Source organism: Rhinoderma darwinii (assembly GCF_050947455.1).
Source record: "Rhinoderma darwinii isolate aRhiDar2 chromosome 5 unlocalized genomic scaffold, aRhiDar2.hap1 SUPER_5_unloc_53, whole genome shotgun sequence".
NCBI classification, from domain to species: Eukaryota; Metazoa; Chordata; class Amphibia; order Anura; family Rhinodermatidae; genus Rhinoderma; species Rhinoderma darwinii.
This window is the reverse complement of record NW_027461813.1, coordinates 271681-297199: the sequence shown is the minus strand read 5'-3', so window position 1 is coordinate 297199 and position 25519 is coordinate 271681. Positions and strand designations below refer to the sequence as shown.

Below are 25519 nucleotides of genomic sequence, written 5' to 3'. Positions count from 1 at the left end.
ACATACGACCTCCACATCGCTGACTCCTCTCCTCTTCCTCCAGGACACAACATACGACCTCCACATCACTGACTCCTCTCCTCCTCCAGGACACCACATATGACCTCCACATCACTGACTCCTCTCCTCTTCCTCCAGGACACAACATACGAACTCCACATCACTGACTCCTCTCCTCCTCCTCCACGACACAACATACGACCTCCCACATCACTGACTCCTCTCCTCCTCCAGGACACCACATACGACCTCCACATCACTGACTCCTCTCCTCCTCCACCTCCAGGACACAACATACGAACTCCACATCACTGACTCCTCTCCTCCACCTCCAGGACACAACATACGACCTCCACATCACTGACTCCTCTCCTCTTCCTCCAGGACACAACATACGAACTCCACATCACTGACTCCTCTCCTCCTCCTCCAGGACACCACATACGACCTCCACATCACTGACTCCTCTCCTCCACCCGTTTCTTGCAGTCGCCTCTGACATATAATGATAACCACCTGTGTCTTTCAGCAATGGAAGGTTGTCAGCTGGAGGAGCGGTTGTCGGAGCTGGCAGAGGGCGAGCAGCAGGGGGCACTGTCCTTGTATGAGCAGTTGGGGGATCTCTACTGTAAAGTGAGCTGTTACAGTAAAGCTGTGGAGTATTATAAGATGCAGGTAAGGAGGTTATATCGCTGTGGTGGGTGAGGGGAAATGATGTGCAGACCACCAATCCTTCCCTACACTGTCCACTGTGCGGGGGTGGAGCCGGTACGTCTTATGTGGGGGTGGGGAGTTTTAGTGGAGTTGCGTGGAGCGCTATGTGCTCGGCCGGAGGATCTCCTTTGCATGTGTCACATTTTATCATGAACTTTGGACTTTTCATTCAGACTGTAGCTCCGCCCACAGCGCCAGACTGAGCATCCGGAGCCAGTATAACGTGCGCATGTGATCACCCGCCTCCGCTCTGGTTCTGGGCTTATCCAGTTGTAGCGACTACTAAGTGTCCTTTCATGCGTCGGTGGTCCGGGGGGGGGGGGTTGGTGGTCTTCGTGTTGGCACAGATGGTGTGGTCAGACCGTTGTCTCTGACGTCTTCCATTGTTTCTCCGTCTTGTAGCTCCGTTGTGCTGAGTCCTTGAGTCGGCCGGATCGGGAGCTCGCTGTCATTCATGTGTCCCTGGCCACAACCTTCAGTGACCTCAAGGACTATCGGCAGTCCGTAACGCATTATCGAGCCGAGCTGGACCTGCGGAAAGGGAACCCCCGCGAGGTGAGGAGCTCCAGGCTCGTCTATAGCGCTGCACACACCCACAGCGCTGTACAATAAGCGGGGTGCACAGGACATGAACCAGTGACGGATCCTGCCATGCACCCCACGGACCAGGCCCGCTATACGGAAATACTTAGTGGCCGGCATTGGGGGAGGGGAACTTCTCATTGGACGTTATCTCTGAATGTTCCCGCCTTTCAGGAGTGTAAGACGTGGCTGAACATGGCGCTGGCGGTGGAGGAGGACGGTCAGGGGTACAGGGAGGTGCGGAGCTGCCTGTCCAGTGCCATGAAGTGTGCCCGACAGGCCGGAGATTCCCAGCTACAGGTGAGGACCTATTGTGCTCCCCAAACGCCCTCCGAGCACCCCCAGCCTGACGTGTCTCATAAGGCCAAGCCGCAGCCCCTTCTGTGCCAGTGCCCAGTACTACTTCCCAGTCTCCATACCAGTGCCCAGTACTACTTCCCAGTCTCTATACCAGTGCCCAGTACTACTTCCCAGTACTACTTCCCAGTCTCTATGCCAGTGCCCGTTGCTACTTCCCAGTCTCTATGCCAGTGCCCGTTGCTACTTCCCAGTCTCTATGCCAGTGCCCGTTGCTACTTCCCAGTCTCTATGCCAGTGCCCAGTACTACTTCCCAGTCTCTATGCCAGTGCCCAGTACTACTTCCCAGTCTCTATGCCAGTGCCCGTTGCTACTTCCCAGTCTCTATGCCAGTGCCCGTTGCTACTTCCCAGTCTCTATGCCTGTGCCCAGTACTACTTCCCAGTCTCTATGCCAGTGCCCAGTACTACTTCCCAGTCTCTATGCCAGTGCCCAGTACTACTTCCCAGTCTCTATGCCAGTGCCCGTTGCTACTTCCCAGTCTCTATGCCAGTGCCCGTTGCTACTTCCCAGTCTCTATGCCAGTGCCCAGTACTACTTCCCAGTCTATGCCAGTGCCCAGTACTACTTCCCAGTCTCTATGCCAGTGCCCGTTGCTACTTCCCAGTCTCTATGCCAGTGCCCGTTGCTACTTCCCAGTCTCTATGCCAGTGCCCGTTGCTACTTCCCAGTCTCTATGCCAGTGCCCAGTACTACTTCCCAGTCTCTATGCCAGTGCCCGTTGCTACTTCCCAGTCTCTATGCCAGTGCCCGTTGCTACTTCCCAGTCTCTATGCCAGTGCCCAGTACTACTTCCCAGTCTCTATGCCAGTGCCCAGTACTACTTCCCAGTCTCTATGCCAGTGCCCAGTACTACTTCCCAGTCTCTATACCAGTGCACGGTACTACTTCCCAGTCTCTATGCCAGTGCCCGTTGCTACTTCCCAGTCTCTATGCCAGTGCCCAGTACTACTTCCCAGTCTCTATGCCAGTGCCCGTTGCTACTAACCAGTCTCTATGCCAGTGCCCGTTGCTACTTCCCAGTCTCTATGCCAGTGCCCGTTGCTACTTCCCAGTCTCTATGCCAGTGAACAGTACTACTTCCCAGTCTCTATGCCAGTGCCCAGTACTACTTCCCAGTCTCTATGCCAGTGCCCAGTACTACTTCCCAGTCTCTATGCCAGTGCCTAGTACTACTTCCCAGTCTCTATGCCAGTGCCCAGTACTACTTCCCAGTCTCTATGCCAGTGTTACTTCCCAGTCTCTATGCCAGTGCCCGGTGCTACTTGCCAGTCTCTATGCCAATGCCCAGTACTACTTCCCAGTCTCTATGCCAGTTCCCAGTGTTACTTCCGAGTCTCTGTGCCCAGTGTTACTTCCCAATCTCTATGCCAGTGCCCAGTGTTACTTCCCAGTCTCTATGCCAGTGCCCAGTACTACTTCCCAGTCTCTATGCCAGTGCCCAGTGTTACTTCCCAGTCTCTATGCCAGTGTTACTTCCCAGTATCTATGCCAGTGCCCAGTACTACTTCCCAGTCTCTATGCCAGTGCCCAGTACTACTTCCCAGTCTCTATGCCAGTGCCCAGTACTACTTCCCAGTCTCTATGCCAGTGCCCAGTACTACTTTCCCAGTCTCTATGCCAATGCCCAGTACTACTTCCCAGTCTCTATGCCAGTGCCCAGTACTACTTCCCAGTCTCTATACCAGTGCCCAGTGTTACTTCCCAGTCTCTATGCCAGTGCCCGGTACTACTTCCCAGTCTCGATACCAGTGCACGGTACTACTTCCCAGTCTCTATGCCAGTGCACGGTACTACTTCCCAGTCTCTATACCAGTGCCCGGTACTACGTCCCAGTCTCGATACCAGTGCACGGTACTACTTCCCAGTCTCTATGCCAGTGCAAGGTACTACTTCCCAGTCTCTATGCCAGTGCCCAGTACTACTTCCCAGTCTCTATGCCAGTGCCCATTACTACTTCCCAGTCTCTATGCCAGTGCCCAGTACTACTTCCCAGTCTCTTTGCCAGTGCCCAGTACTACTTCCCAGTCTCTATGCCAATGCCCAGTACTACTTCCCAGTCTCTATGCCAGTGTCCAGTACTACTTCCCAGTCTCTATACCAGTGCCCAGTGTTACTTCCCAGTCTCTATTCCAGTGCTACTTCCCAGTCTCTATGCCAGTGCCCAGTACTACTTCCCAGTCTCTATACCAGTGCCCAGTACTACTTCCCAGTCTCGATACCAGTGCACGGTACTACTTCCCAGTCTCTATGCCAGTGCCCAGTACTACTTCCCAGTCTCTATGCCAGTGCCCAGTACTACTTCCCAGTCTCTATGCCAGTGCCCAGTACTACTTCCCAGTCTCTTTGCCAGTGCCCAGTACTACTTCCCAGTCTCTATGCCAGTGCCCAGTACTACTTCCCAGTCTCTATGCCAGTGCCCAGTACTACTTCCCAGTCTCTATGCCAGTGCCCAGTACTACTTCCCAGTCTCTTTGCCAGTGCCCAGTACTACTTCCCAGTCTCTATGCCAGTGCCCGTTGCTACTTCCCAGTCTCTATGCCAGTGCCCGTTGCTACTTCCCAGTCTCTATGCCAGTGCCCGTTGCTACTTCCCAGTCTCTATGCCAGTGCCCGTTGCTACTTCCCAGTCTCTATGCCAGTGCCCAGTACTACTTCCCAGTCTCTATGTCAGTGCCCGTTGCTACTACCCAGTCTCTATGCCAGTGCCCGTTGCTACTTCCCGGTCTCTATGCCAGTGCCCGTTGCTACTTCCCAGTCTCTATGCCATTGCCCGTTGCTACTTCCCAGTCTCTATTCCAGTGCCCGTTGCTACTTCCCAGTCTCTATGCCAGTGCCCAGTACTACTTCCCAGTCTCTATGCCAGTGCCCAGTACTACTTCCCAGTCTATGCCAGTGCCCAGTACTACTTCCCAGTCTCTATGCCAGTGCCCAGTACTACTTCCCAGTCTCTATGCCAGTGCCCAGTACTACTTCCCAGTCTCTATGCCAGTGCCCAGTACTACTTCCCAGTCTCTATGCCAGTTCCCAGTGTTACTTCCGAGTCTCTGTGCCCAGTGTTACTTCCCAATCTCTATGCCAGTGCCCAGTGTTACTTCCCAGTCTCTATGCCAGTGCCACTTCCCAGTCTCTATGCCAGTGCCCAGTACTACTTCCCAGTCTCTATGCCAGTGCCCAGTACTACTTCCCAGTCTCTATGCCAGTGCCCAGTACTACTTCCCAGTCTCTATGCCAGTGCCCAGTACTACTTCCCAGTCTCTATGCCAGTGCCCAGTACTACTTCCCAGTCTCTATGCCAGTGCCCAGTACTACTTCCCAGTCTCTATGCCAGTGCCCAGTACTACTTCCCAGTCTCTATGCCAGTGCCCAGTACTACTTCCCAGTCTCTATGCCAGTGCCCAGTACTACTTCCCAGTCTCTATGCCAGTGCCCAGTGTTAATTCCCAGTATCTATGCCAGTGCCCAGTGTTACTTCCCAGTCTCTAGGCCAGTGCCCAGTACTACTTCCCAGTCTCTAGGCCAGTGCCCAGTACTACTTCCCAGTCTCTAGGCCAGTGCCCAGTACTACTTCCCAGTCTTTGCCAGTGCCCAGTACTACTTCCCAGTCTCTATGCCAATGCCCAGTACTACTATCCCAGTCTCTATGCCAGTGCCCAGTACTACTTCCCAGTCTCTATGCCAGTGCCCGGTACTACTTCACAGTCTCTATGCCAGTGCCCGGTACTACTTCCCAGTCTCTATGCCAGTGCCCGGTACTACTTCCCAGTCTCTATGCCAGTGCCGGGTACTACTTCCCAGTCTCTATGCCAGTGCCCGTTGCTACTTCCCAGTCTCTATGCCAGTGCCCGTTGCTACTTCCCAGTCTCTATGCCAGTGCCCGTTGCTACTTCCCAGTCTCTATGCCAGTGCCCGTTGCTACTTCCCAGTCTCTATGCCAGTGCCCGTTGCTACTTCCCAGTCTCTATGCCAGTGCCCGTTGCTACTTCCCAGTCTCTATGCCAGTGCCCGTTGCTACTTCCCAGTCTCTATGCCAGTGCCCGTTGCTACTTCCCAGTCTCTATGCCAGTGCCCGTTGCTACTTCCCAGTCTCTATGCCAGTGCCCGTTGCTACTTCCCAGTCTCTATGCCAGTGCCCGTTGCTACTTCCCAGTCTCTATGCCAGTGCCCGTTGCTACTTCCCAGTCTATGCCAGTGCCCGTTGCTACTTCCCAGTCTATGCCAGTGCCCGTTGCTACTTCCCAGTCTATGCCAGTGCCCGTTGCTACTTCCCAGTCTATGCCAGTGCCCGTTGCTACTTCCCAGTCTCTATGCCAGTGCTACTTCCCAGTCTCTATGACAGTGCCCAGTGCTACTTCCCAGTCTCTATGACAGTGCCCAGTGCTACTTCCCAGTCTCTATGCCAGTGCTACTTCCCAGTCTCTATGCTAGTGCCCGTTGCTACTTCCCAGTCTCTATGCCAGTGCCCGTTGCTACTTCCCAGTCTCTATGCCAGTGCCCGTTGCTACTTCCCAGTCTCTATGCCAGTGCCCGTTGCTACTTCCCAGTCTCTATGCCAGTGCCCGTTGCTACTTCCCAGTCTCTATGCCAGTGCCCGTTGCTACTTCCCAGTCTCTATGCCAGTGCCCATTGCTACTTCCCAGTCTCTATGCCAGTGCCCGTTGCTACTTCCCAGTCTCTATGCCAGTGCCCGTTGCTACTTCCCAGTCTCTATGCCAGTGCCCGTTGCTACTTCCCAGTCTCTATGCCAGTGCCCGTTGCTACTTCCCAGTCTCTATGCCAGTGCCCGTTGCTACTTCCCAGTCTCTATGCCAGTGCCCGTTGCTACTTCCCAGTCTCTATGCCAGTGCCCGTTGCTACTTCCCAGTCTCTATGCCAGTGCCCGTTGCTACTTCCCAGTCTCTATGCCAGTGCCCGTTGCTACTTCCCAGTCTCTATGCCAGTGCCCGTTGCTACTTCCCAGTCTCTATGCCAGTGCCCGTTGCTACTTCCCAGTCTCTATGCCAGTGCCCGTTGCTACTTCCCAGTCTCTATGCCAGTGCCCGTTGCTACTTCCCAGTCTCTATGCCAGTGCCCAGTGTTACTTCCGAGTCTCTGTGCCCAGTGCTACTTCCCAGTCTCTATGACAGTGCCGAGTGCTACTTCCCAGTCTCTATGCCAGTGCTACTTCCCAGTCTCTATGCCAGTGCTACTTCCCAGTCTCTATGCCAGTGCTACTTCCCAGTCTCTATGCCAGTGCTACTTCCCAGTCTCTATGCCAGTGCTACTTCCCAGCCTCTATGCCAGTGCTACTTCCCAGCCTCTATGCCAGTGCTACTTCCCAGCCTCTATGCCAGTGCCACTTCCCAGTCTTTATTTCAAGAGAAAAGTCCTGCGGCAGCTGCTCGTGGTCCAGCAGAAGTGGGGGGCTCCAGAAGTGGAGGACACTGAGGCGGAGCTACATGAGATGAGCGGCAGTGGTGAGAGCAGCGAGGAGGAGGAGATGGAGAACAGTGAATCTCTACAGGAGAGTGAGCTGGAGCTGTCTCAGAGCGGTAGGTGCCTGTGTTCTCTCTGTCTCGCGCGCGCTCTCTCTGTCTCGCGCGCGCTCTCTCTGTCTCGCGCGCGCTCTCTCTGTCTCGCGCGCGCTCTCTCTGTCTCGCGCGCGCTCGCTCTCTGTCGCGCGCGCGCGCTCTCTGTCGCGCGCGCGCGCTCTCTGTCCCGCGCGCGCGCTCTCTGTCGCGCGCGCGCTCTCTGTCGCGCGCGCGCTCTCTGTCGCGCGCGCGCTCTCTGTCGCGCGCGCGCTCTCTGTCGCGCGCGCGCGCTATCTGCCTCGCGCGCTCTCTCGCTCTCTCGCTCTCTGCCTCGCGCGCTCTCTCGCTCTCTCGCTCTCTGCCTCGCGCGCGCGCGCTCTCTCGCTCTCTGCCTCGCGCGCGCGCGCTCTCTCGCTCTCTGCCTCGCGCGCGCGCTCTCTCGCTCTCTGCCTCGCGCGCGCGCTCTCTCGCTCTCTGCCTCGCGCGCGCGCTCTCTCGCTCTCTGCCTCGCGCGCGCGCTCTCTCGCTCTCTGCCTCGCGCGCGCGCTCTCTGGCTCTCTGTCTAGCGCGCTCTCTGGCTCTCTGTCTAGCGCGCTCTCTGGCTCTCTGTCTAGCGCGCTCTCTGGCTCTCTGTCTAGCGCGCTCTCTGGCTCTCTGTCTAGCGCGCTCTCTGGCTCTCTGTCTAGCGCGCTCTCTGTCTAGCGCGCTCTCTGTCTAGCGCGCTCTCTGTCTAGCGCGCTCTCTGTCTAGCGCGCTCTCTGTCTAGCGCGCTCTCTGTCTAGCGCGCTCTCTGTCTAGCGCGCTCTCTCGCTCTCTGTCTAGCGCGCTCTCTCGCTCTCTGTCTAGCGCGCTCTCTCGCTCTCTGTCTAGCGCGCTCTCTCGCTCTCTGTCTCATTGGAACTGTTGTGAATTACAGAAGATGACGATCTGGAGGGATACGAGAAGTCTGTACCAGGGAGGAGGAGGGGAAACCGGGTGAGTGGCATAGAGTGCGAGCTCTTAGGACCGGAAAACGTCATGCTCCGCCCATTCAATAATCCTCTCTGTTCCTCACCAGTGGAATCGCCGTAATGAGAAGGGGGAGACTGTTCTGCATCGCGCCTGTATCGATGGGAATGCCAAGATGGTGGGGTGCCTGCTGGAGAAGGTGAGTGCCCCCAACTGTGTACTGAGCTGAGCGCGAGTAACGAGTAATGAGCATTACACCGCTTATCCCTGTATTCCAGGGCCACCCCCTCAACCCCCGAGATTACTGTGGGTGGACCCCTCTCCATGAAGCCTGCAACCATGGACATCTAGGTGAGACCACCGTCCCTGCTTCCTCATGTTCCTAATCCGGCCTCTTTGTGCCTCGGTACTTGCGCCCTCCGGCCTCTTTGTTGCCTCGGTTCCCACGCCCTCCGGCCTCTTTGTTGCCTCGGTTCCCGCGCCCCCCTGGCCTCTTTGTTGTCTCGGTTCCCGCGCCCTCCGGCCTCTTTGTTGCCTCGGTTCCCGTGCCCCCCGGCCTCTTCTTTGTTTTGTGCCTCGGTTCCCGTGCCCTCCGGCCTCTTTGTTGTCTCGGTTCCCGCGCCCCCTGGCTTCTTTGTTGCCTCGGTTCCCGCTCCCTCCGACTTCTATGTTGCCTCGGTTCCCACGCCTCCGGCCTCTTTGTTGCCTCGGTTCCCGCGCCCCCGGCCTCTTTGTTGTCTCGGTTCCCGCGCCCCCCGGCCTCTTTGTTGTCTCGGTTCCCACGCCCCCCGGCCTCTTTGTTGTCTCGGTTCCCGCGCCCCCCTGGCCTCTTTGTTGCCTCGGTTCCCGCGCCCCCCCTGCCTCTTTGTTGCCTCGGTTCCCGCGCCCCCCTGGCCTCTTTGTTGCCTCTGTTCCCGCGCCCCCCTGCCTCTTTGTTGTCTCGGTTCCCACGTCCCCCTGGCCTCTTTGTTGCCTCGGTTCCCGCGCCCCCCCTGCCTCTTTGTTGCCTCGGTTCCCGCGCCCCCCTGGCCTCTTTGTTGCCTCTGTTCCCGCGCCCCCCTGCCTCTTTGTTGTCTCGGTTCCCGCGCCCTCCGGCCTCTTTGTTGCCTCGGTTCCCGTGCCCCCCGGCCTCTTTGTTGCTTCGGTTCCCGCGCCCCCCGGCCTCTTTGTTGCTTCTGTTCCAGCGCCCCCGGCCTCTTTGTTGCTTCTGTTCCAGCGCCCCCGGCCTCTTTGTTGTCTCGGTTCCTGCGCCCCCCGGCCTCTTTGTCTCGGTTCCTGCGCCCCCCGGCCTCTTTTTCTCGGTTCCCGCGCCCCCCGGTCTCTTTGTTGCCTCGGTTCCCGCGCCCTCCGGCCTCTTTGTTGCCTCGGTTCCCGCTCCCTCCGGCCTCTTTGTTGCCTCGGTTCCCGCTCCCTCCGGCCTCTTTGTTGCCTCGGTTCCCGCTCCCTCCGGCCTCTTTGTTGCCTCGGTTCCCGCTCCCTCCGGCCTCTTTGTTGCCTCTGTTCCCGCTCCCTCCGGCCTCTTTGTTGCCTCGGTTCCCGCTCCCTCCGGCTTCTATGTTGCCTCCGGTTCCCGTTCCCTCCGGCTTCTATGTTGCCTCGGTTCCCGCTCCCTCCGGCTTCTATGTTGCCTCGGTTCCCACGCCTCCGGCCTCTTTGTTGCCTCGGTTCCCGCGCCCCCGGCCTCTTTGTTGTCTCGGTTCCCGCGCCCCCGGCCTCTTTGTTGCCTCGGTTCCCGCGCCCCCGGCCTCTTTGTTGCCTCGATTCTCGCTCCCTCCGGCCTCTTTGTTGCCTCGGTTCCCGCTCCCTCCGGCCTCTTTGTTGCCTCGGTTCCCGCTCCCTCCGGCCTCTTTGTTGCCTCGGTTCCCGCTCCTCCCGGCCTCTTTGTTGTCTCGGTTCCCGCTCCTCCCGGCCTCTTTGTTGTCTCGGTTCCCACGCCCCCCGGCCTCTTTGTTGCCTCGGTTCCCGCGCCCCCCGGCCTCTTTGTTGCCTCCTTCTGCATTAGCTTTTTTACCTCCGTTGGTTTTTGTCTGATGTTTCATCTGCAGATATTGTACGACTGCTGTTAGACCGCGGGGCGAACATCAATGATCCTGGGGGTCCATTATGTGAAGGGATCACGCCGCTCCATGACGCGCTGTCCAGTGGTAACTTTCATGTGGCTCAGCTGCTGATGAATAGAGGGGCGTCTGTACCCAGAAGACCACCAAGGTACGAGACCAAGGAGAGCCCGGCCTGTCCGTGTGTGCTGATAACCAGACCTGCCGCTTAACTGTGGCCCACCGCCCGCTATGTACCAGGCTGGTGCCCGCTAACAGTGGTCCTGTACCCGCAGGGAGTGACCCCACACGGGAGTTTGCAGGAGTGGATTCACCTGTACGGGAGGCACCTGGATCAAGAGACGCGGAGGGATTGTAAGGAGACTGAGAAGATGCTGCGTGGCGCTCTGGAGGGAAGGGGTAAGATGTGGGTGCCGGGGGCTACATGTAGACACAGGTAAACCTGCCCCCCACCCTGCAGAGTCCGGAGGGAAGAAGAGAACCGTCCACACCACCGTCCACACCACCGTCCACACCACCGTCCACATCACCGTCCACATCACCGTCCACATCACTGACACAATCACCGTCCACACACAACTGACACTATTCAGGCCACACGGGCTGCAGGGATTGGTGTCTCCGTGACCACTGCACCTGACAGGAATTGGGAGGAGACAAGTTGTGGTCAGAATCAGTAGTGCAGCCTCAGACTTTGGGCTGAAACATGAAGTGATTAGATCTTAGTCTAGAAGGAACGCACCGAGGCCGCAGAGAGATGTCCATGTTCTCAACACGACAAGAGATCCTCATTATGGGACATCGGGCGGAGACGTGCCCGTTGTTGCGGGCCTAGAGGGCGGAGACGTGCCCGTTGTTGCGGGCCTAGAGGGCGGAGACGTGCCCGTTGTTGCGGGCCTAGAGGGCGGAGACGTGCCCGTTGCGGGCCTAGAGGGCGGAGACGTGCCCGTTGTTGCGGGCCTAGAGGGCGGAGACGCGCAGGTTGTTGCGGGCCTAGAGGGCAGAGGCGCGCAGGTTGTTGCGGGCCTAGAGGGCAGAGGCGCGCAGGTTGTTGCGGGCCTAGAGGGCGGAGGCGCGCAGGTTGTTGCGGGCCTAGAGGGCGGAGGCGCGCAGGTTGTTGCGGGCCTAGAGGGCGGAGACGCGCCCGTTGTTGCGGGCCTAGAGGGCTGAAGAGTTGCGGTGTACAGCTCAGAAGCGCTAATCTCCCTCAGTTTATACAATGAAGAGGGATATTGAGAGTTGTAGTTGGGCGGGCGGCGCTCTTACCCAGGCAGGTTGTGCAGCTGTACACGTCCCTCCCATGCCTCCCCTCTCCTTGTGTTCCTTGCAGTGGTCTCCACAACTTCTCGGCCGGCTCAGGAGCTCCAGGACCACGAGCTGTTTGATGCTGAGGACTCGGAGCCGCTCGTGGTCGGCCCCTCGTGCTCCCCTATGAACGTTGCTCATCCAAGAAGACTGAGAGAGGATGGAGCCCCTGAACCCCGAGACCTGCAGCGGTCCAGCCAGGCGGAGCAGGATTCCCCTATATATCGCTCCCCTCCCCTCCGTTCTAGCACCCAGTCCAGCGACGAGGGTCCGCCCGTAGAGGAGCCCGAGCAGCTTTTGACCCCTCTCAAGCCGGTTAAGAAGCGGCCGCGACTTGGCGCTCCAAGGACGTCCTCAGAATCGGAGGTCACCAGGGAGGGGAGCACAGTGTCCGATCCTCCCAGACTTTCTGAAGGGGGGATAGAAGCCTACCAGAAAGCCATACAGGGCCTGGGCAGTGCCAAATCACGCCTGATGAGCCACAGCCTGGCGGGGCCCGAGATCGTCCCAGAGGACCTGACACTCCCATTGGCTCTGGTGCCCTCAGACCGTTATCTCGGAGATGATTGGCTGGAAGATGATTTAATGGTGGAGTCTCGCAGCAGGAAGAGAAGTCGCCGATCCCCGGGCGGCGGCCTGGAGGTGGAGGAGATCGAGGAGTCTATTGAAGCGGAGGAGGAGGTGGTGGCGGCGGCGGCGGCGGCAGCAGAAGACTCGTGCAGGAGGGATAAGCCGGCTCGTCACGCCTTCTCACGCAGACGCTCACGCCAGACGAAGCTGACTCAGATTGTAGACAGAGCTGTAGTGGGGCGCACGAGGGGCAGCGTGCACAACATCTCCATCCCCCGGGTAGTGGACAGCGCTGGATCACATAGCACCACCGTGGACAGCAGGGCTGCCGCCCGTCCTGCCATTGCTCAGGTGGGTCACTGTGTGGATGGGGGGGGGGCACTTTGTATAATTTCTCCACTCCCGGCCATTATAACTCTACAGGGTTCCCCATACATTGTGACCTGGAGCGTCGTCTTGTAGTTTATACCCCAGACACAGCGGAGGGCCCGATCTGTAGTCCCTTGTATTCAGCTCCATACAGATCGCCGTCGTCCTGCTGAGCGCTGATTCATTCCTGGACATTTGGGAAGTAGATTTGTCTCATGCCGGATTATCAGGATTTCCAGATCATTGGGTGCTGGGTCAGTGATCAGGGACTCCTCTCCATACAGCCGGGCCATAGGTGTATTGTAATAGGAGTAGAAATGACCCCCTGGGACCCCTCGAGCTTTACTCTGCCGATCCTGTGGGACCACGAGCCATGACAACATTTTGTTTTTATTTTCCTAGTCCCCAATAATGACTGTGAACCCCTCTTTGCCTCCACCAATCAGAATGCGGGTGAGAGTTCAGGATAATGTCTTCCTCATCCCAATCCCTCACAGGTAGGTGATCATCCCTTAAAGGGCCGGTCCAGTCTAACGTAAATAATGAAAAGTTCTGCAACTTTTTAATTCTCTTGAGTTTGTTCATCAGTTTCAAGATCTCTGCTTGATGGCAGTTACATTCAGCATTGTTTACACCCCCAGGTTGAAAATCTGTCTAGACCTGCTCATGCAGCTGAGGGTTTGTCACTATGTCGGTAAAAGTTATCAACCTGGAGCCCAGGACCGTAGAGAGATTTATGCTGCTGCTGTGTTTAGCTCACAGATGAATGTCTGCACTGATGCATTGTAACAAACCACTCAGCTGTGTGAGCAGAACAAGGTCAGAACAGATTTTCGCTCTCTGGGTAAGTAATTAAAAGCGTCTATTATAAAGTTACAGAACGTTTCATTCCACAATGATGAAGCTTCATTCACAGAAGACTGCGCATCGGCTCTTTAAACTTTACATGTATCATCATCCTCATCATCCTCATCATGTCTGTTCTTTCAGTGATGGAGACACACGTGAGGTTTCCTGGTTGGCGGATCAGGCCTCCCAGCGCTACTACCAGATCTGTGGACTGCTTCCCCGTCTCACTCTCAGGAAGGAAGGGGCCCTCCTGGCCCCCAAGGACCTCATCCTCCACGTCCTGCTGAGCAATGAGGAGGTGAGTGCTGTCCAGTGCGGCTCCTCGTCCTGCGCAGGGAACATCACCTCATTCTGCTGCTTCTAACCTGCAGGTTGTGGGTGAGGTGCAGTCCTGGGACCTGCCGCCCCTCACTGACCGCTACAAGAAGGCCTGTCAGAGCCTGGCTGTGGGTAAGACTAGCTGAGCACCCGCGGTGTGACGCCGGAGACCTCCCGCCTCTGACCCGCTGCTCTTCTTCTTGTAGAGGAGAATCGTCTGGTGCGGATGGCCCTGGAGCAGCAGGAGAGCAGCTCGTCCTTGTCCCTGTGCCGTCTGTCCCTGCGAGGACGTGACCTCTGTCCACTCATCCGCGCCTTGAAGATGCAGACCTCCCTGCGCCAGCTGCACCTCACGGGAAACCTGCTAGGGGACGCTGAGGTAGAGGAGCTGCTGGCGATGCTGCGGACCCTGCCCAAACTGACCCACCTCAACCTGGAGTGTAACTGCCTGACCCATGAGGGCATCCGAAGGCTGGACCCGGCCCTGGAGGTGAGTGTCACTGCGGGTGACGGCCAGAGGGGGATGATCCTTCATTAATCGTGTCCTGTCTGCTCTTCCAGAACCTCGAGGAGCTGGACCTGAGCATGAACCCACTGGGGGACGGCTTGTCCCAGCCTCTGGCATCTCTCTTGCTCCACTGCCCGCTGCTCAGCACCCTGAACCTACAGTCCTGCCAACTCTCCACCAAATTCTTGCAGCAACATCGTCGTCTTCTGGCTGATGCCTTCAAAGGTTTGCATAACGTCCCTCACATCACGTACCCCCCCCCCCCCCCCCACTGTTATTCCTGAACTCGTCTGTCAGATCATGATCGGCATCTTTGCTCCAGGATCGAGTTTGATGCAACGAGCAGATAGTGATCTCTAGATATTAAATAGAGATAGCGGAGTCCGTCACAGCTGTGTGCTCGGATCTAAGGAAATCTCTCCCCTAGCTGCTCCCCCTCCCTCTCACAGCATGCAGCCTCACACACAGGAACAGTGATCGCCCTCCTCCTCTCCCCTTTGTCTTCAATTGCAATCTTTTTGCTGACTGAGGCAGGAGAGGGGTACAGGCTGCTAGAAGGTGAGGAGGTGACTCTGTCCTCTAATAACATATATTACAGAGGGGCTGCAGGCAGGAGAGGGGGTGACCCTGTACTGTAATAAGTTATTACGGAGTTTCATATATTGCATTGCTGGTTTATAAATCACTTTTCCTGGTTTCTGCTTCTGTCAGGTGCCGTTCATTTGAAGAATCTCTCTTTCTCCCACAATCCTCTGGGCTCGACGGGGCTGGAGCTCTTACTGAAGACCATTCCCCATGAGACAATCTCCCGGCTGGAGCTTCGAGCTGTTACAGCGGGGAACTCTCTGATCTTCGAGCCTTTAGTGACGTACCTCACTCAGGTGAGCACACAAGCTGCCCCTCCCTCTGTGATACCCCTCCCTCTGTGATGTCCCTCCCTCTGTGCTGCCCCTCCCTCTGTGCTGCCCCTTCCTCTGCTGCCCCTCCCTCTGTGATGTCCCTCCCTCTGTGATGCCCCTCCCTCTGTGATGCCCCTCCCTCTGTGATGCCCCTCCCTCTGTGATGCCCCTCCCCCTGTGTTACCTTCTGTCACCTGCTCTTCCTCAATCTCACCCGCCCTTCCTCAATCTCACCCGCCCTCTTCTACCTGCAGGACGGCTGCGTCTTATCTCACCTGGCACTTTCCTCCAATCACTTGAGTGATGAGTCTGCGCAAGACCTGGCCAGGTAACGTTGGTGTCACCGTCATCTCCTGCGCTTGTAGAAATAAGGATGGGGACAGCACCAGCGTCGCTGACCGTCGTTATGGGGCGGCTCCAGCCCTCGCACAGGACAAAGCAGCGATGACGTCCTCTTTCCTGAGTAAATCTCTTTATTGTCCCGCAGTACAGACACCAGTTCACACCAGCTATGATGGCGGCTCACGTAGAAGCTGGAACGTGGCCGGTGTCTGTACGGGGACCATAAGAAGACGACCGCCTGTCCCCTCCTGCGCGGTGACGCTTCGGCAGGCGGGATTGACACGTCACGCTCTCTCTTTTCAGATGTCTCCCCGTCTGCGCCTCTCTAATGTCTCTCGATCTGTCAGGAAATCCTAAAATAACAGCAAATGGATTTCATTATCTGCTGAATGGGATCCAGGAGCGAAATGGTGAAATGCGAGAACTTCACCTCACAGGTGAGATGTGTGGCCAGAGAAGTGTGCCCGTCAGTGGAAGGGGCTATCGTGGGGGAGGGTGCTGGGTCTTTATAGTAATAGGGCACCCTGATACCGGCCTAGTCCCAGGAAGACCAGCTCCTGAATTCTGTGCTGGGTCATTGGGCCTGGAATCTTTACGGCCGTTTTTCCTTCGGCTCATTACGGGACATAGACCGTGGGTGTACGCTGTTGCCGCTAGGAGGTGTGACACTGAGGGTATGTGCACACAACCTATTTTCAGCCATTTTTAGGACCATAAATGCCCCGAAAAACAGCTAAAAATTCTGTGACTGAACGCCTCCAAACATCTGGCCATTGATTTCAATGGGACAAAATGGCGTTCCATTCCCTCGGGGCCTTTTTTACGCGTCCGTTTTAAAAAACGGCCGTGTAAAAAAAGCCTTGTAAAAAGAAGTGCATGTCGCTTCATGAGCCGTTTTTCATTGACTCGATAGAAAAACGGCTCCAAAAAAGGCAGCAAAAAACTCAAGTTGCTTAAAAAAAGGCTGAAAATCAGGCTATTTTCCCTTGAAAAGTTCCATATTTACAGCCGTGTTTTGTTAAGCGTGTGAACAGAGCCTAAGAATATAATAGTGTTGGCCCCTCCAATAGCATATACCCTCCTATAGGCACTGAACTACAGTAGTCCGTGTTCGCTTAGTGCCCAAAAGCCCAAACAGCACCGCTTCAGGGAAGGGCCGCAAGCTCCTTCCCCAGGTGTACCTGAGTTGTGGACACGGTCCCCTATGCCCTGCGGCCCAAGGCCGCCATCTTTTTTTCTCTCTTGGGCTTGTCCTGCCATCCTCCCCAGGACAAGCCCATCAAGGGGTTGGAACCAAAATTTGGTGCATGGCCGTCACGTGACCACCGACCACCAATCGTGGCACGGAGAAGGGGCAGGTCATATCCTGCTCTCTACTTCTCGCAGACGAGCATCACAGGACCTCTCCACGGCTTCTGTTGGCGCTGGGACCACCTTGCTCTTTCTTCATATGGGTGGGATCTGCTTCTGGCACCCCCTACTTCATAAACCCTCAGACACTGAAGCAGTAAATTACAGTAGGGGAGCACATGCCTAGAACACTCCCAGGTAATCTCAGGCGGCCATTACTCCCTTCTAAGGGATTCACTTCTCTTACTCTTGCAGTATATTGAGTGGACTCATTGTCAAGTTTTTTGTGGCAACCTGTATACTACCATGACAGACGCCAAAGGATCATCTTCCCGACAGGTAGCTTATGAAGTTCACTGTGTCTGATACTCATGTGTTCAACCTACTCCTCTGTGCAATGCATCTTTGGATCACCCTGTAGCCCAACCATCTCGGCCACCTCCAACAATGCCCACACCTAATGCTGAAGCCAAGCTACTATGGGCTCAATCCCTCTCCAATGTTACCCAGTCCGTGGTGGGCGTCTTGGGTCGCCTTGCAGACCAACCTGCTGTGTGCTCTCAGTCTACGTCGTCTTCCATTAGCAGGCCTACCTAAATTGGTCCGATCTGCGCGGTCTCACCCGCCCACAGTCGTTTTGCCTCATCGTTCTCTCCCCCCCCCCTCTCCAGAGGAACAATCCGCTGCTTCTTCCCCTCACCAGGAACCCTTGTCAGAAGGGGGGAAACTCTTGGATTCTAATTCGGAGCTGAATGCTGAGCAAACCTCCACGTTGTCCTCTATGGTGAACAAACACATCACTGTGATCAGAGACATCTTAAAGATGCTGACCCGCCTGCCACTGTGGAGACTGTCACCTTCCTTCACCCCAGGCAATCGCACAAACCTTTCCCCTCCCACTCGGAGTTTGAAGCGGTAGTCTCCAAGCAATGGAAACACCCTGTCTAGAAATTTTCTGAGACCCTTGTCTGGATCTTATGTATCCTTTTCCAGAGTATATTGCCTCGAAATGGGCGAAGCCTCCGGCTGTGGATCCTCTAGGCTTCAGTCCTGCTAAGACCACTACTCTTGCTATGGTAAACTCCGCCTCATTCCACGATCATTTGGACTGCCGCATTGATTCTTTCTCCAGGTCCTCCGCTAAGGCCACTGGCTCGGCCCTGCAGCCAATATTTGCTTCCGTATGGGTGAGGGGAGCCTCTACTAAATGTGCTTGCCGACTCCATCATGGGATCCTGTTAGGGGCGCTCACTGAAGATTTGGTGAATCTCTATCAACAGCTGTACAACGCAACCAAATATCTGTGCGAAGCCTCCCTGAATGCGAATCGCCTTGTGGCCCGCGCCTCCTCTGCCATGGTCACCGTGCTCCGGACGACATGGCTCAAATACTGGTCTGCCAAAACTGTTCCAACGCTCCGTGATGGCTCTTCTCCTCCTTGGCTCCAGTCTCTTGGTTTTTTTTGGTTTTTTTTTGAAGCTCGCTCGTACAAAATCATTTCAGAAGGAACAGGTGGGCAAAGCGCTCATCTGACTCAAATTTGGGGGCAGATTTCTACTCTTCAAGGACGTCTGGCTCTTTCACATCTCGGACACCTAAGTGAGGGAACTAATCGCCTCAGGGTACAAGATCGGATTAGTGTGCCTTCCACCTGACAGGTTCTTCCAGTCTGCAGCCCCTCCTTTACCTACCAGTTCCAACCAACTCCAACAGGGTTTATTCCTTCCAATGCTGACAGAACAAGTCACCTTCACTGCAGGAACAACACACAGTCCACAAAATCATCACAGGAACATCCTCAGAGCGCCGGCCTCAGCTCTCCTGAAGGTCTAAATCAAGAACTCCCATCCTCCCCAGGACAAGCCCTTATATACCCCTCAGGGGAGGAACATCTTGGGAGTTTCTAGTCACCATCATTATAATGACTTTAGTTTGTAGTTCTACATTCTGTAAGTGAGTGGTGTCTTTTGTACTATTATGTGTATTGCCACGGGGGGGGGGGGGGGGGTAGGGGGGTAATTGGATCTGCTTGGTTTGCTCGTCTGCACTCTAGCTGAGTAATGGTGGTGCCTCCTGATGACCCCCTGTGGAGACTGGACAATGAGGACACTTTATGTCTTGTGGACTTCACCTCTGACTCGTCTGATTGTCCATATGCTGGAGACACGACCTGTGGTACCTGATTACAGAGTCATTCCTCTCTACTGAGGACACACAATAATCCACACATAATTCACCATCACGACCTCTCCCCTCATATGATAAGTGAGCTGGCCATGTGGCCTCCACAGGCCGCTGGCCACCTCACTCATAAGCCTCTTATTACAGTTCAATAAGAACAGTTCACAGGCTGCAAAGAAAGTCCAGTGCACATGTACATCCGGGGCTAGGAGCAATGTCTGGAAACACAATCACAAAGTTCAAGACATTCCACAATAGTTCCACGTCATCTGTTCGTTTTGGAAGATCTGATCCGGTGGCTTCCAGGATAGTCCAGCCCGTGAGATGGAGTCTCTGGTGTCAGGGGGTTTCTTGGGACCTTTTATCCAGTTTACAGGTTTCTGCAGACTCCGCATGGTCCATCCAGACACTTTCCTCCCCACTGCATCCCACCACACTATATTGGGTAATGCTGGCAGACTATCTGACCCATCACCCAGGCAAAGATCATACCAGAAAATACAGTCGCTGTTCAGAACTGTAGCGACTCCTGAGAGCTTGGTGGCAGAAGATGGGGAGATAGAAGTCCAATCAGTTTGAGAAAACAAGGGCCATGGGCATATTTGAAAAGGGTCTGAAGTCTCCCCATCCTGAAGATCACCACTGCTGTTGGGACCAGTGTCTTGTTGTCCTCCGCAGACCTGCTCCTTCTTCCACCTTAGAACTCGCGGACACTCCAGTGTCATCCTCATCCATGTTGGAAGGCTGTGCGCCTGGAGAGTCCATACTGACCGTAACATCCACAACATCATTGGACAAAGACAAATCAGACCTCAAGGCAACAACACAGCTGGATTACTGAACCTCTTAGAAATCCTGGGGTGAAGGGAACGCAGGAAACACATCGCCAGGAGAAGCACAAACATCATTGCTCACTAGTGGGGCTGTATCGTGTGACTTAACCTCAGCTGGGCTTTCAGAACTGGCACTGGTGATCTCAGTGCTAAAGGTTTTAGGAGATCCAGTGCTAGTTATATCTCCAGTGTCTTCACCATCCACACCAGCGCTAGTTATATCTCCTGTGTCTTCATCATCCACACCAGCACTAGTTATATCTCCCGTGTCTTCATCATCCACACCAGCGCTAGTTATATCTCCTGTATCTTCATCATCCACAGGATTTGTCTCTAGATATATAGACATCCTCTGTATGAATTCCTTCCGGTCCCGAATTAAGTTCAGAATCTTTTCCCTCTTCCTGGTGCTCCCATGACATATGGTATAAGCTGCTGCCACACTCCACATCACTCACCTCAGGAGACTCTGAAGCTTTCTCTGGAGATCTGTAGCGATCAGAGCCTGGAGCAGCAGCACAATCCTTATAACACTGTGCTGGCCGTACACACCATGTTTGCGGCACATCTCGCTCCCCTGTTGCCAGACACCAATTCCAGTCCCAGAACTTATCATCCTTGGAGGCCAAACATCCCAGAACATCCATGGTCACCTGGTACAACTCCCGAGCTCGCACAAGGACTTGTTCCTCCCTTGCCATAGTCAGAGCCTTATCCCAAGCCCAGCGTTCAACGTCTTCTGTAGACTTTTTGGTCCGAGACAGTCCATTGCCTCCTGGTAAACCACGATTGTTCTCCTCACGATAGACATCCTGGTGTGCAGACCTCTGTCCATCTCTCCTGCACTCTGTTGATCCCACTTCTGACACCAGTTGTCATGGGGTTCGTTCGGTTAATACACGATCAACAGAGCCAGTGATGACAGGGCAACTCCAACAGGGTTTATTGTATCCAATGCTGACAGAACAAGTCACGTTCAATTCAGGAACAACACACAGTCCACAAGTCAGGTAATCCCAGGAACATCTTCAGAGCGCCAACCTCAGCTTCAGCTCTCCAGAAGGTCTAAATCCAGAAGATCTCCCCTCCTCCCCAGGACAAGCCCTTATATACCCCTCACGGGGAGGAACATCTTGGCAGTTTCTAGTCACCATCATTATAATGACTTTCGTTTTTAGTTCTACTGTCTGTATGTGAGTTGTGTCTTTTGTACTATTATGTGTATGGCCAGTCTATTGTCTGCCACAACTGGGATGAGGACACCGGGGGGGGGGGGGGGGGTAGGGGGGTAATTGGATCTTCTTTGTTTGCTGGTCTGCACTCTAGCTGAGTAATGGTGGTGCCTCCTGATGACCCCCTGTGGAGACTGGACAATGAGGACACTTTATGTCTTGTGGCTGCACCTCTGATTGTCCATAGGCTGGAGACACGACCTGTTGTACCTGATTACAGAATCATTCCTCTCTGCTGAGGACTCACAATAAACCACACATAATGCACCACCACAGTCCCTGTTCCTCCAGGCCAAGAATTCGAGGGTTTTACACAAATTTGCCCCTAAAAGGGATGGTTCAGTTTGTCTTATTCTGTACCTAAAATTGCTAAACGGCTTTTGTCAAGCTCAATTATTTCTACATGGAGTTCCTCCGGTCGGGGATCTCCTCTATGGAGCAGAATACGTCCTCTTTGCAGTGGACATCAGGGATGCATACCTGCATGTTATGATTTGCAATTCTCCCTCACCACTATTGTCAACCAATCCAAATCCTGTCTAACTCCCAGTCGGAGACTTGCCTTCCTGGGAATGGTGTTCGACACCAGACTTGCTCCGGAGAAACTGTCCACCCTGCAGCAGCGAGTCTGTGCTCTGCGGCGGGGAACTCCCACCTCTCCACTTTCTTATGAAGGTTCTGGTTACCGTGATGGCTTCCATCGAGGCTATTCCCTTTGGCCACTTGTCTACTTTAGATCCTCTACTGGTGGAAACCGCTCTCTGGATTCCTTATAATGTCAAATCCTATTTTCCTTGACTGTACGCTAGTCTCTTCTATGGTGGTTCTCCTCCCCAGCGATCTCTCAAGGCCGTTCCTGTTCTTTTTTGCAGTCCACATTACCAGGGTCGAAAATTGGGTGGCGGATAATCTCGGTTGCGAACAGGTCGACCCAGTAAAATGGGACTTTCATCACGAGGTGTTAGAACTAATCTGTTTCAGGTGGGGCACACCGGACGTGGATTGCCAGCGTCTCCACTCAATTGCTAGGTCCCCCTCTTCGTCTCGGGATCGATGCTCCGGTGGCTCCATAGGATCACATCAGTCTGATTTCCCTCCCGCGGCCACTTCCCAGGAGAATCAAGGACAAGGGGATTCTGACCATCCACGTCTCTTTGGACTGGCCACGCCGTTGTTGGTACTTCAATGTGGTGACTCTACTAGCCGACGTTCTCTGGCGCTTACCTCTTCGGCATGATCTGCTCTCACAAGCGCCTCTCTTCCAACTAAGTTTACAGTCACTACATTAAACTGAGTTTCTGTTGAAGCCGCAGTTCTGAGAACCCGAGGCTTATTGCAGCGGGTAATCCAAACCATGTTGGAGTCTAAAGAGCCTTCTTTCGCCATAATTTATCATCGTATTTGGAATATGTACCTGCAGTGGTGTTCTCCTTGCCCAGGCCCCTGGTGTTCCTTAAGGAGGAGTTGTAATGGTGGGCTTGCCCTCGGCTCTCTTAATGGTATCCTTATTGTTTTGTTTTTTTTAAACAAACCTCTAGCGTCCAAATCTGATATCCAAACTTTTTAATTGGAGGGCGGTGCCATCCCTATCTGCCCCCAGCTCAGTCTTTGGAATCTGCAATGCATTTGGCTCATTTTGAACCTCTTTGTGAGAATTCATTGTGCCTGCTCACCTAGACGGTGGTGTTCTCTGTGGCGTAGACCTCCATCTGACGGCTCTATCTGGTCTCCGTATTTGACTCTCCATCAAGATAAATATAAAAGAGTATCCGGCACACCAATTTTGAAAAAAGGGTATTTTTTTATTATTTTGTTTTTAATGCAAGTGGCAGAGTGCGAGGTACGCTTTCTTCACAATTGTAATGTGTCCGCTCCTTCTATCGCTTTGACGCCTTGTTTGTAGTGCCGAAGGGTCTGAGGGTAGGGGATGGTGGCTTTTAATTGTACGGACTACCCGCTTAAAGGGAAGGAGCCCGAGCTCCAGATTACAGCCCATTCCTCTAGGGCGGTTGGTGCTTCCTAGGATGTGCGCCATCAAGCTACGGCTCTTCAGCAAGGCGGCTGCCTGGTCATCCTTACGTTCTACAGGGTGGACACCTTTGTGTCTGCAGAAGCTTGTAGCGGGCATCTGTGGAGTAGATGCTTACGTCCCTTTTTTTTTTTTCCACCCATGTGGACGGCTTTGGGACGTTCCATGGTCTCTGTCTCCCAATTAGAACAACGAGAATATAGGATGTTTTGAGTATTTACCGTAAAATTATTTTCTTGTCCAGTCCTTTGGGGGACACCATTTTTTTGTTGTTTTTTTTAATAAAGTTCATAAGTTTGTCCGTTAAACGTGCTTTTCGTCTGTGGTTCTGATACCTTTATGTTCTGCTTCTGTAGAGACTAACTTGCTCCATTCCTTAGTTTCACGCCCCCTAGAGGGTAACAGCATATAGCCATGATCTGTGTTCCCCAATGGACTGGACGAGAAAGGATTTTATGGTACTCAAAAAATCTTCTTTTTTCACAGCTCAAGAAAAGATATCTGGACTAGTGCAAATATAAGGCCGTCGCATAGGCGGGTGGGTTTGCTCCTCATAAAGTGATAACTGAACTTGTGTCCCTGCAGTAATCACTACGTTGATGGGGGGGGGGGTCATCCTCTTGTTAATTTATTTTGTAAGCAGGAGAGCTAGGGTCCGTAGTATAAGCCGGAGCTGTATTTGGGGTTTCACCTATGTTGAGGTCTTGTTCTAGCTGACAAGCGTGGTCACACTACTAGGACCCGTCCTTGAGCACTTGCCCTTCCTAAGACCTAAGGTCACGCTCCAGTTTGGCACATTCAGACGTGTCCGGAGTTCAGGGTAATGAAGTCTGTGAGCTCAAACCTCCGGAACTTGAGACTCCATACCCACAGGTGCTGCTCTCAGGTTTCTATGACACAACGTTTTAAACAACCGACCGTTGATTAAACTTCTCAACGGTGCAAAAAGTGCTTAAAGAGGTCGTCTCGTAAAGTTAACCCCTTTTCAAAACGAATCCGGTGCAGCGCTCCCTCCTTCTCTCACCCCAAGTGATCGGCTGCTACTGCAGGGGAAGCCGAAACAATCCACTTGATGAATGCCATGTAATACCCGGACACCCTGAGTTCAGCGCAGACTCTCTCTTATGGAGCGGCTCTTCATTCCAGCACATAGAAGAGTGTCTAAGGTGGGGGACACCCTCATGTCTTGTTGTCCATATGTTCTGATACCCCTTTAAATGTTCTGTAGAGCTCCCCTCCGTTCTTTAAAGTGGTGGAGATCAGAGCAGAGCAGACTCCACTGATTATCTTCTGACCCGTAGCGATGGCTTTTCTGCAAGTTCCAAAAAGCTGCATTTCAGGGCCGTCAGCTGGTCCACCACCGACCTCCTGTGCAGGTTAGGCCTTGTATTCTGGAGAGGAGGCATCGGCCGTGCACAAGGCAGTTCATGCAGACACCAGCAGAGGGCAACACAGGCTCTTCCTGCAGTATGGAGGGTCACTGACTTTGTGTTCTGTTTTGTTTTTTGTTTTTTTAGGCTGCAGTATCCAAGGGCCCTTTAATAGCCGCTCCCTGGACGTGCTCTCCTGCCACCTCCAGGAGCTCAGACTTGGCTCCCACAACCTTTCCAAAAAGGACAGAGAGACCTTGCTGCAGGCCTGGTGTGGAGACTCGCTCATCACAAATCATAAGAGCAAACTCTTCTTCAAGAGACTGACGTGAGGGTTCAAGGGTGTGACATAGGGACATAACCGGTGCCCTAGGAGAAGACAAGGGACCTCCGATGTTATGCCCATCATCTTCTGGAAGAGGAACCAGACCAGGGTGTCCTCCAGAAGACTCTGATCTTCCTAATGGTCCCTGCCGACAACTCCCATCTATGGGGCACCCTCTCCCTTTCTGGCGTAGTGCTCCTTGTCTGGTGGTCCGTGAATAAACAGAAGGACATATCGGGCTCCTGACGTCAAACTGTTGAGTTACCTGCGCCTCATTATCCCCAACCCCCGTCCTGTGCTGCTATTCTCTGTAATGGGTGGGTGCAGGGAGAGTAAGTAACATTGTGGCCTTAACAGCAGGTAAGAACTTTTGTGAACTCGTGCAGGACCAAGTTCTGGATTTGGAGGGGACCACATCCGGCATATGTAGGGACTGCGGGTCTCCTGCCTCTTCCGTACATTTTATCTGATGTTTTATAGTTTTGGGGAAGGAAAATGTCTATTCGTTATCTCTCTGTAAATAAACAGATATTGGATGATCTGGTGTCTGTTTCATCATGGGTGATATTTATGGGAACAACCCCTTCATAAATCACAGGCCTCACCATAGATCATGCCAACCCAGGACCACCCCCCCTCCCATTGATCACCGCCATACCTGCCCCCTCCTCATTATAGATCACAACCCATTTTCATCCAGAACAACCCCATTTACATAGACCACTGCCCCTTCCCATTATGTATCACATTCCAACCTCCCTCAGGACCACCTACCTCCTATAGGTTACAACTAGCCCTGTCCCAACCACGCCACCAGGTCTCCCATAGATCTCATTTGAAGGACACCTTTTTCTAAAAAAAAACATGTATA

General features: G+C 54.2%; 1 protein-coding gene across 1 annotated transcript in view; it reads left to right on the top strand.

Moving 5' to 3' along the window:
- TONSL (tonsoku like, DNA repair protein) overlaps positions 1-25175 on the top strand; it is a 45114-nt gene extending 19939 nt beyond the window's left edge. Inside the window, 20 exon segments of the mRNA XM_075847639.1 lie at positions 530-675; positions 1117-1269; positions 1471-1596; positions 7013-7184; positions 8080-8138; positions 8221-8310; positions 8390-8462; positions 10157-10297; positions 10300-10319; positions 10444-10567; positions 11499-12394; positions 12815-12909; positions 13403-13559; positions 13633-13711; positions 13786-14069; positions 14141-14312; positions 14799-14968; positions 15241-15314; positions 15632-15765; positions 24471-25175. Of these exon segments, the coding sequence (XP_075703754.1) occupies positions 530-675; positions 1117-1269; positions 1471-1596; positions 7013-7184; positions 8080-8138; positions 8221-8310; positions 8390-8462; positions 10157-10297; positions 10300-10319; positions 10444-10567; positions 11499-12394; positions 12815-12909; positions 13403-13559; positions 13633-13711; positions 13786-14069; positions 14141-14312; positions 14799-14968; positions 15241-15314; positions 15632-15765; positions 24471-24655 (3350 nt within the window). The 3' untranslated portion in view covers positions 24656-25175.
- Positions 25176-25519: the final 344 nt, after the last annotated feature.